This window comes from Galleria mellonella, unplaced genomic scaffold (genome assembly GCF_026898425.1).
Source record: "Galleria mellonella isolate WM207_F2 unplaced genomic scaffold, CSIRO_AGI_GalMel_v1 utg352, whole genome shotgun sequence".
Classification (NCBI taxonomy): Eukaryota; Metazoa; Arthropoda; class Insecta; order Lepidoptera; family Pyralidae; genus Galleria; species Galleria mellonella.
This window is the reverse complement of record NW_026442084.1, coordinates 6,626,141-6,638,256: the sequence shown is the minus strand read 5'-3', so window position 1 is coordinate 6,638,256 and position 12,116 is coordinate 6,626,141. Positions and strand designations below refer to the sequence as shown.

Sequence of the window (12,116 nt, the reverse complement as noted above, 5' to 3'; positions counted from 1 at the left end):
TTTTTATTATGATATCAACTTCAAGAAAAGAGCATATTCCTTTTTAAAAGGCCGGCAGCACACCTGCAATGCCGTTAGTGTTATGGGTGATCATGAGCGGCGGTAGTCACTTACCATCAGGTGAGCCGCATGCTCGTTTGCCCCCTGTGTTGTAAAAAAAAAAACTTAATTTCATTTTATTTTTACTAATTCCAAATTGAGTTATATTTTTATTGACAATTTTAATTGTACCCGCGACTTCGTCCGTGTGGAATGCGCGTGAGCTGCGCGCGGTACTGGACAGTACTTGGACATTACAACATTTTACTTTATTTATCTAAAATAAAAGATTTTTTCTAAAATAAACGTAGCCTAAGTTACTCCTTATTACATCAGCTACCGGCCAATAAAAGTCCCGTCAAAATCGATCCAGCCATTTCAGAGATTAGCCGGAACAAACAGACAGACAGACAAAAATTGTAAAAAATGTTATTTTGGTGTATGTACCGTATTCATTTTGTATTCATATACATGTAGTAAAAAACGATTATTTCAATATTACAAACAGACACTCCAATTTTATTTATATGCATACATAAAGAATGGCACGGCTAAAATTTGTAGAAAGAAAGAGAGAAATGCCATACGGCATTAAGCTCGCTATTTGTATAATTTATTTATTCTTTATTGACCACATTATAAAAAAAAAATGGCACAAAAGGCGGACTTAATACTATATAGCATTCTCTCGCAGTCAACCTTTGGCAAAACAGAAATGGAATTATGCGGTGAAAAAAATTGAAAGTTGTTACAGATAAACAATTACACGTACGTATCGATTTTGTTGTGCAATAAGAAATAAATAAGTAAAGCAAGAAATACAATTAATTTATGTATATGCTTTTGGACATTCTTGTACAAGATTGAAAGATGTTTGTTATTCTTTCATGCAAAAGCTACTAAACAGATTATATATACTGTTAGGTTTTTTTTTAATGGGTGATAATGGAATGGTAACCCCACCCGCGCTATCGGTATACACCGGCGGGGCACCAGTGAAGGATGATAGGTGAGGATGAAGCAGGTCAGTTAGCCCATCGTGACGAATTCAACAAGAATTGTTCACGATGGTTTCCAGGGGGGACCACGTGGAGGTCGGCCTAATAGGGCATGTTGCTAGCAATGGGGCTATCAAACTCCATAGCTAACAATCCCTTTCCCCCTATACTGTTAGGTTATATCCTATCTCATCACAGGGTATTTTATATATTGATTTGCGCAGGTGAAACTGTAATATATATCTAGTAAAGGATAAACGGACATAGTTTGGAACTAGTAAGTTATATTATGACTTAGCACATACTTTATGTATTTATTAACGCGGGTGAAACCGCGATATACGTCTAGTAAAGGATAAATGGATTTAATTTAGCAATAGGCAGACTCGACTCACATTTTCAAAATGTTTTTATTATACCAATTTTCTATGTCACTTTGGTGTAATTGGAAAATCTCATAGGCCGAGTTCTTTTTGCTAAACTACAGTCAAACATATAAAATACTAGCTTTTGCCCGCGACTTCGTGCGTGTGAAATTTGGAAGCAAGTAAAATATTCTTTAAAAACAATAAATAGACTTCTTCGAATCCTTTGTACAAAAGTAGATTGCTTGGGTACCTCTGTTCCATTCGTGTTTCAACCGTGAAGCAGCTGTGTTTGCATGACTGTGTTTCCGTTTGAAAGGTGGGATATGGCGTGAATTTACAGAGTACAGAGGAATAACACCTGAGTCCTCAGGAATGGCAATGCATGGGGGCTATCATGGGCGAAACAGTATACTCTGTTATGTCCATAGTACTCATGACTATAGACAACGGTTACCACTTTCCATCAGGTGGGCCGTCAGCTCGTTTACCATTCTAAGTTGTATAAAAAAAGTATACCGACAGCGCAGGCTGTCGGTATACTTTTTCTATTTCATTATCATTCATTAAAAAAAAATAGACTCATGAATACAAAGTAGAACTAGACAGTAATGTGGATGACACAAGCGGACCTCTATTTATATGAAAACTATCACTAAAAACTTGCTCGTGATTACAATAATCACGAGCAAGTATTTAGTGATAGTTTTCTATTTAGCTATCTAGCTATTTATGATATATTGTTGATAAAGTCAAATCATCGTCATCATCATATGATAATTCTTTAGTGCAGTTTACTAGGCTTATTAATAATATGGATTGGTAGTTAGATCTTCTCTAATTGTATAATTGTTACATAGTATACATTGACGATATTTCGACATTTATGATATTTCGAATTTGGAACACGTTTATTATTTTGAAAACTTCATTCGATTTCGCGCCATTTCACATATTTTTTCGTGTTCATTATCAAATTACAATATGGAATAGGGTGTTAAAGAAACTAGGATTGCAGTCATCGCCTGGCACAAAGTGGGTATGAGCCGTCAGTCATAGAATGCATTTTTTTTTATACAACTTAGAATGGCAAACCAGCTGACGGCCCACCTGATGGAAAGTGGTCGCCTATAGACATGAGCAATACCATGGACATAACAGAGTATACTGTTTTGCCCATGATACCCCCCATGCGTTACCATTCCTGAGGACGCAGGTGTTATTGCTCTATATCCAGTAAATTCACGCCATATCCCACCCTTCAAACCGAAACACAACCATGCAAACACAACTGCTTCACGGTAGAAACACGAATGGGACAGAGGTACCCAAGCAATCGACTTTTGTACTCCCTCTGGTAAATGATTTTTATTTCTAACAGAACTTATGGCTGGACTAGCTATTTATTCAAACCAAACTTGAATATATAATACTGTACAACTAATACTTGTTAATTCTCTTAACTTTACCATATACGTATAAATTTATTGACTCCGAATCTAAAAGCTGAATACAAATAGATAGGCTCTATTAAGCCGATTTTAAAGCTAAAAATAGATATATAAATTATATGCTCTGGCCACATCTATTTAAATACAAGTTTGCGGTGTCTGTGGTATTATTGAGTACTTCAAGCTAATATTGTTGGAGATATTTTAAAACTATTACACGGGTATATTACTAAAAAAAGGCTTTATTTAATGACTAACAAAAGGCCAACCAAATAAATTTTTTTAATAATAAAAAATTTGTAGATTAATCTTGATATAATTTAATAGTAGTCCTGAAGTCCTTGAAATCGTTTCTTTTTTACTAAGGCTCTCGATTGGTCCTGAAACTAGTTAAGCTTTTTCGTCCAAATTACACGTAAGTTAAACTGGTCATTATTATATTAAAAGGTGATATAATTATATTAAAAGGTGATTGGACATAAACAGATTACGTTAGTTATAGTCGTGTCAATTATTCGTTTGTTTAAGTATCAAACATTTTTATTAAAACATACTGTCAGTTAGATTGAGATACAGACGATAACTTTTAATAAATCTTTTTTAATAAATATTTTATTTAAAAACACATTTTAACAGTGTAAACACAAATGACAAATAAAACCAGAGACTGAATACAATATGGCGTGAGCTGGGTTTTTCCCTAAGCGATACTAGATGGCGCTACGTGTTCCTTTTACCACAGATAACATAAATAAGATTATAAAATTTACCTAATTACAACACATGCTAATCAATCAATTAATCATTGTGTGATTTTATTGTTGAAAGTTTTTTTAAGTACGTATTTTAATGTACTATTTACCGATTTAATTTATGTGTAATTTAGTCGAAAAAGTTTTGCTAAGATCGGGACCATCCGATTCTAAGGACTTTAGGACCATATCTAGGTACAAAATGAGAAAAATTCAAATACTGCACACATAATACAAGTCTGTAGTGGCGAGATTGAATTATTCATAAGTTCCAAGATATTTCCTTAATATAGAACATTCGTAATGTAGATATTCATCTAGTAGTAATATTGAGCGTTAGATCTTACAGATGGTACGCTTAGTATCTCATGACAAAATTCTTAAAAGCCTTCCTAATTAACCACTTAAATTTTCTTCGCAATAAAAAAAAACCGCGTTAATAATCTTACTAGTAGATTCTTATTTTAAAACGAATAAAATGCACATATGAGTGTCGGATATCTATAGAAGAAAATCTAATTGTAGACATGACAATATTTATTTATTTATTTATACTTTTGCACACATTAAAACATGTCTACAGGGCGGACTTGTCGTCATCATCCATTATCTGTCCACTGCTAAACATGAGCCTCCCGTAAACTGTCATGTCAATATTTTTTTTTTTTTATTTATACAACTTAGAATGGCAAACAAGCTGACGGCTCACCTGATGGATAGTGGTAACCGTCGCCTATAGACATGAGTAGTACCATACACATAAAGGAGTATACTGTTTCGTCCATGATACTCCCCATGCGTTGTCATTCCTGAGGACTCAGGTGTTATTCCTCACAAGGTACAGTAAATTCACGCCATATCCCACCCTTCAAACCGAAACACAGCCATGCAAACACAACTGCTTCATGGTTGAAACACTTCAGCACAGCTTCTTTATTGACATTTCGTAAAATTTATATAATACATATTATTAATATAATAAATCAGACAGTTTGAAACGATTGATGGAGTTTAATCTTTCGCGCAAAAACTACTGGACAGATTTGAATGAAATTTGGTACACGGATTAGGATATATCCTAACTTAGCTTTTAGAATTCTTTATATACTGATACACGCAGACGAAGACGCGGGATACAACTAGAAATAAATTGTTTTTTATAAAAAAAATAAAGAAATATGTAATATCAATTTTAGTGAAATCCGTCCCTGACCAATGTTATATTGTTCCAGTAACAAGATGATAGACCCCAGCTCCTCAGAAGAGGACAGCGAGGATGAACATAAGAAGCAGCCTTCGAAATTACCCGGTGAGTCAATTTAATTCTTTAAACTTTAATGTATTATGACTGGTGATGACGTGGTTGCTCGTTGGGCTGAAATATGGTTGAACACAACGATGGCTAGTTCATCCGTCATACTCGTGAACGGTTTTTTTTTAATGGTTGATAATGGACTAGTATCCCCGCCTACGCTATCGGTATACACCGGCTAGGCACCAATGAGGGAAGATAAGTGGGGAAGAAAGAGCAAGTTTTTTTTGATGGGTGAAAATCGTATGGTAACCCCGCCTGCGCTAACGGGATACGCTGGCGGAGCACCATTGAAGGGTGATAGATTAGAATGAAAACAGGCCAGTTAGTCCATCACGATGAATTCATCAGAAATTAACCATGATAGTTTCCAGGGGGAACCGCGAGGAGGTCGACCTGTTTGGGTATATTGCTAGCAATGGGATTCTCAGTTTCCATTACTAACAATCCCTTTTCCCTCTAATGGAAAGAGCAGGTTAGTTAGCCCATTGTGATGAATACACCTGGAATTCAGCACGACGGTTCCCAGGGGGACCACGTGGAAGTCGACCTGGTAGTCAATCCCCTCTCCCACTTGTGAATGGGTGATTCTAGTAGGCACTGGTCTGTTCAAGAATACAGTGATTGATTATAGTTTTCCTCTTCAATATGACGTTTGTGAAAGTGGTTTTATCTTATCACTTTTTTTTTGTAAACTCAAATTTCATTTTAAAAAAAGAACACTTGTTACTTGCCCGTTCTTTAAAAAAAAATTAATTTATTTTTGTAGAAAAATATAAAATGATAAGTCAAATGAAAGTATTGATTATTTGATTAGAATCATTTTGTTTAATTCCGCCACCATTATTATTTGATAGCGGAAATTGTTGAGATGGTTGGATGGAAAAATAGACGGTAACTTTTAATATTTCTTATATTTTATTTTATTATATATGCTAGACATGCGACGCAAGTGACAGAGCAAATCAGAGAGCGAAATACAATATGGCGTGCGCAGAGTTATTCTCAGAGCGATAACAGATGGCGCTACGTGTGCCCTTTACATAAATATGATTAATAAATTTAACATAATTACAACAGAAATAAACAAAATACTTCTACTCAAATAAAACAAGTGATATGGACTTCCGCAAGATAACACCTAGTTCAGTAAAATAGATAATAAGTACTCGTATAACAAAATACAAAATAAATTAAAGACTTAAAGTTTTGTTTCTAGAACAAACTTTTACAAAATAACATAAAAAGGTCTTTTTAAGAAAATAAAATACACTAACATATGTACAAGCAGGATATTAGCAAATGATAATACGTGATAATGGAGTCGTAAATGAGGTCGATTGGTCGATCTTGACGAATTCGCCACAAATTAATTGTGATGAAGCGAACTTAATAGTCGAGGAATGGGCAGAAGCGTCTCTCTTAAAATATCATCAAAGCTAACTGCAGTTACCGATTCGCCTGCCAAGTATGGCAACTACTGGCAAAACTTCTTATGGGGAAAACCTATGTCCAGCAGTGGACAGTTTACGGCTGATATAATAATAATAACTATGATGATTTCCATGGGGGACAGTGTGGAAGGAGAAAGGGAGGTCTCCAGTTCTCGTCGTCCCATGACGATGGATGAAATTCTTAAAGCAGAAAGAAGTAATATTTAATATAACAAGAACTAACAGGGATCGTTAATAATGGTGTTACAATCGTAGGTATCAATTTCTTTTCCTTTAATCTATACGTAAATAATCACAAAGAAAATCATTAGTGGGGGAAATATTGAGTTTAGACTTTATTTTCGTTCGCGGCTGCCATGGGAATAGAGTATTAAATTAATTACTTCTCTACTTTAACAAGGTAAAGCCAGTTTGCTTTCACCGACTTTATTATTTGCAAAAACACAATATTCTGATTTTCTGTATCTATTTCAAGATTTATCGCAAATACAAGTAACGTAGCTACTCTTCTACCAGAGGGAGACTTTGTACAAAAGTCGATTGCTTGAGTACCTCTGTCCCATTCGTGTTTCTACCGTGAAGCAGCTGTGTTTGCATGGCTGTGTTTCGGTTTGTAGGGTGGGATATGTCGTGAATTTACTGGATACAGAGGAATAACACCTGAGTCCTCAGGAATGGCTACGCATGGGGGGTATCATGAGCGAAACAGTATACTCTGTTATGTCCACGGTACTGCTCATGTCTAAAAAATCTTAACATCATTAAATAAGTCGTCCTATAATAGTTTTTCTTATATCTCTTCCATGTACAGACAGCGATCAGTTACGATTTTATTATATGTATTGATTGATAGAGGAGCAAGGTCGATCACATTGACAATCACGCTTATACTGATAATAGCGGAATTAAACAAAATAATTTCAATCAAATAACTAGTGATGTGAACTTCTGCAAGATAACAATTAATTCAATTAATATAAAAAAAGCCAACAATCTTTATTTATAGGAGAAAGAGATTGTTAGCAATGAAGTTTGACAGCCCCATTGCTAGCAATATGCCTTATTAGGTCGACCTCCACGTGGTTCCCCCTGGAAACCATCGTGAACAATTCTTGTTGAATTCGTCACGATGGGCTAACTGACCTACTTCATCCTCACCTATCATCCTTTACTGGTGACCCGCCGGTGTAAACCGATAGCGCGGGTGGGGTTACCATTCCATTAGCATCCATTAAAAAAAAGACTGGAAGAGAATGCTTTTAGCATTAAATCCGCCATGTACACATATATGTACTAATGAATAAATAAATAAATAAATAAATAAAAGAAAGATCAATTTGCCCTTTTGTACTTCATGTTTGTATGGTTAGTAGTTATATTGCATCATTCAATTATCTAAATCATTTTTTCAATTGCCACATCACTAGTGTAGAATGTTAGCAGATATTAAACTCACGCGATTCGTTTATATAGAAGGGGTTTTTTTTTAATGGATGATAATGGAATGATGACCCCGCCTGTGCTATCAGTATGTATATCGGTATACAACAGCGGGGCACCAGTGAGGGATGATTGGTGAAGATGAATAGGCAGGTCAGTTAGCCCACCGTGACGAATTCAACGATAAATTAGTTACGATGGTTTCCAGGGGGAACCGCGTGGAGGTCGACCTGGTAGAGTATATTGATAGCAACGAGGACTAACCTCCCCATTACCAACAATCCCTTCCCCCCATTTAGCAGGGGTTCCCGAACTTATTTTGTCTACTGCCCACTTTGAGAATAAATTATTTTTTAGCGCCCCCATTTTTTCACCTACTTAAAAAGCACTATTACTTCAAGATCAACAAATCACTCCCCAAGTCTCTACACAACGCCCCCTTTTTTTATGCCTCTTACCGCCCCTCTTCGGCTTGCAGCGTCCACAAGGGGGCGTTATCGCCCACTTTGGGAAAAGCTGGTTTATAGGGATGGATAATTTTATATGTAGCAATATCTATATATTTTAGTTAAAATATCATATATATATATATATATATATATTTAATTTTAACGTATACCGATATGGGCGATATCGAACAATCGATATTTCCCAATATATAGATATCGAATTGGTATCGGTTATAAACGCATAGGCGTGGGTGATGCCTATTCATTTATTTATTTAGTAATTACGGATTCGAACAAAAGGAAAATATAAAACATTTTGTATTGCAAATAAACATCGTTTACCTTTTAATAATTATTTGAACTATTCACCAGAGGGAGACTTAGTACAAAAGTCGATTGCTTGGGTACCGTACAACCGTGAAGCAGTTATGTTTGCATGGCTGTGTTTCGATTTAAAGGGTGGGATATGGCGTGAATTTACTGGGTACAGAGGAATAACACCTGAGTCCTCAGGAATGGCAACGCATGGGGGGTATCATGGGCGAAACAGTATACTCTGTTATGTCCATGGTACTGCTCATGTCTATAGGCGACGGTTACCACTTTCCATCAGGTGGGCCGTCAACTTGTTTGCCATTTTAAGTTGTATAAAAAAAAATTTGAATATTCCGTACTTAATTTCAAGCTATTTTTAGTGTGTATTTTGCGCAAAATGTACTCAAAACAATGTTAATTACTATGTATTTTCAATAATTTTGGTAACACATTATCTTCTCGTCATCTTCACTAGATTCTCAATTCGGTGATAACTTTTTTATATTTGGTACCTCATAACTCCGTCAGTTTGGGGGAAAAAGATTGTTAGTAATAGAGACTGAGAATCCCATTGCTAGCAATATACCCAACCAGGTCGGCTTCCTCGCGGTTCTCCCTGGAAACTATCATGGTTAATTCCTTATGAATTCATCATGATGGGCTAACTGGCCTGTTTTCATTCTCATCTATCACCCTTCACTGGTGCTCCGCCAGCTTATCCCGTTAGCGTAGCGTAGCGTACCATGCTATTTTTACCCAAAAAAAAACTCCGTCAGTTTTAACCGCCGTGAGGTCGCGCGGGTGTCGTAAGACGCCACTAAGGGATGGCGAGGGATGGGCAGTAGCGTCTCTCTTAAAACATCTCTAAAGTCTAATTGCGGTTACTAATCCGCTTGCCAAGTGTGGCAACTTCCAAGCGGGAGGCTTATGTTCGGCAGTGCACAATTAAAAGCTGATATGATGAGAATGATTCTCTTCTTTGCAATGGACGTCAAAAAAGTTACTAATTTTTACAGTTTATTACCTCATAACTCCGTCAATTGTAAACTTGTATAGGAAAATTATTTTTTATCTGAAAGGATATGCTTTCTAGATTGGTTCCATAGAAACAACAGAGGGAGACTTTGTACAAAAGTCGATTGCTTGGGTACCTCTGTCCCATTCGTGTTTCTACCGTGAAGCATTTGTGTTTGCATGGCTGTGTTTCGGTTTGAAGGGTGGGATATGGCATGAATTTACTGGGTATAGAGGAATAACACCTGATTCCTCAGGAATGGCAACGCATGGGGAGTATCATGGGCGAAACAGTATACTCTGTTATGTCCATGGTACTGCCCATGTCTATAGGCGACGGTTACCACTTTCCATCAGGTGGGCCGTCAGCTTTTTTGCCATTCTAAGTTGTATAAAAAAAAATATCAAAATCTATTCAGTAGTTTAGTTTTTAAACCGAAATTTAAAAAAAACTAGTTAGTTTTTCCATAATTGAAGTAGATTTTTTTGCAGTACACAATTTTAAATTATATTTGACGTGTATATTTGATTTGATTTAAATTGTATTTTTTTTTTGTCAGTGGTACCACCAGGGTCTCTGGCGGGAAGCAGACCATCAGTCAGGGGGAAACCTGAACTGCCTCGGGGTTCCACTGCTGGGCTTCCAGGTTAGTATAAAAAAGATTAATGTCAAAGGTAATATAGGTTATAATACTATAAAGACTGCGTTACTTTCTACGATTATGAATATAAATGAGAAAGTTTGTGATAATAAGTACATGTATGGATAAATATTTGTTACTCTTTCATGCAAAAATTATTAAACAGATTTGAATGAAATTTGGTACACGAGTAGGCCATGTCCTAACTTAGCACATACAATATTTTATATACTTTATAATAATCTATTTATTTACTTTATACGGAATTATTATATTATACTGACCGTGTGGTCCCGGCATAGAATAGACCACTCGTTCCTTTCCCATAAATGTCGTAAGAGGCAACTAAGGGAGAGCGAGAGATGGGCAGCAGATATCCCTCTTAAAATATCTCTTAAACCTAAGTACGATTGCCAACCGCCTGCCAAACGTGGCAACTACTGGAAAATTCCCCCAAAGGGGAGGCTTATATTCAGCAGTGGATAATTAAAGGATGATACGGAATTATTACTTATAGCACAAAGTCTTTTATTTAGGTATTTAAATAGATTTTACATATTTGTATTTGAATGTTTAAACATGTGTTAATCACCTATCTATCTCAAGTATAACTTTTTGTAATAAAACAGATAATATAAGCGTTTTTTTATTTAAGATAAATAGATAGATAGATACTCTTTATTGTTTCCTCCAAAAGATTACAATAGTAAACTTATTATAGATATAAACAATTACAAGAAATAATCGCAGTGAGAAAACAATGGGCGACCTTATCGCTAAAAGCGGTCTCTTAAAAGGCAACCTTTGGATGGAGAGGAGTAATAATAAATATTTATAATAATAAATATATTTTAGTATATGATGTTTGCTAAAAATATAAATGAATAATGCAAAAGAAAATATACTCTGAATTTTCTGATGCATTTACAAATATCAGTAGGTAGCGTGCAAAGAAGTCACCGCCAAAGAACATGTAAAACTCGTTAGGCATACTGAATGCAGTCATTTGCTTCGCTTGCAATGCAACCGTTATTTCTACTCTACAAAACAGGGGTCAAGCGGTTCGTTTGTGTTTTACCATTTGTGAAATGTCTTTGAGAAATTTTCTTACAAAGTGAATTAAAAAGCTTTGTTATAGAATTGAATTGTTAGAATTTATTCACGTGTATGTGCTAAGTTTTTTTTTTAAAGGATGATAATGGAATGGCAACCCCGATGGGCCAACGGTATACGCTGGCAGGGCACTAGTGAGGGATGATAGACATGGATGAAACAGGTCTGTTAGCCCATCGTGACGAATTCGACAATAAATCTATCACAATGGTCTCCAGGGGGAACCGCGTGGAGATCAACCTGACAGGGCACATTGCCAGTGAGGGCTTCTGAGCCCAATTACTAACAATCATTTCTCCCCCCTATGAGCTAATTTGGGATATAACCTACCTGTAAAATACTAAGGTCATAAAGGCACTTTAAAACAAAAACAATTATGTGTACAGCTAAGTTTATTGGAAGGAACAAGTATAAAAATTCAAACAGTAAAAAAAGTTATGTTGCATGTCTAACGATTACAAAATATCGCGGTTCTAATTGAATGTGTTGCCATCTATTAATCATGTTTGAAAATTAAAACATTTTAAGCATTTAGCGCCAACTGACGGTGAATCCGAATTTAAATTCTAACACAGACCCCGAGGTCGTCACCTCCAGAGTTGAAGCCGGGGTAGAGGGGTATAACCCGAGGCCCCTACCTCGCCCGCCCACGCAACATCAGGCGACCAGAGACGACTTTGTTGATTGATTGACAACCCATACACCAAAATTCATTCAAATCTCTCTGTAGTTTTGACGTAGTAAACATACATTCATTTATCAATCGTTACAAA

The 12,116-nt window shown here is 35.9% G+C and overlaps 1 protein-coding gene across 12 annotated transcripts in view; it reads left to right on the top strand.

Annotated features, from left to right (window-relative positions):
* Positions 1 to 12,116, top strand: part of LOC113517138 (calcium-dependent secretion activator) — a 70,417-nt gene that overhangs the window by 21,739 nt on the left and 36,562 nt on the right. For all 12 annotated transcript variants that reach the window (XM_052896934.1, XM_052896944.1, XM_052896943.1 and 9 more), the window contains exons 2-3: positions 4,838 to 4,914; positions 10,150 to 10,236. In XM_052896934.1, the coding sequence (XP_052752894.1) occupies positions 4,845 to 4,914; positions 10,150 to 10,236 (157 nt within the window). In that variant the 5' untranslated portion in view covers positions 4,838 to 4,844. The remainder of the gene's footprint in view (positions 1 to 4,837; positions 4,915 to 10,149; positions 10,237 to 12,116) is intronic.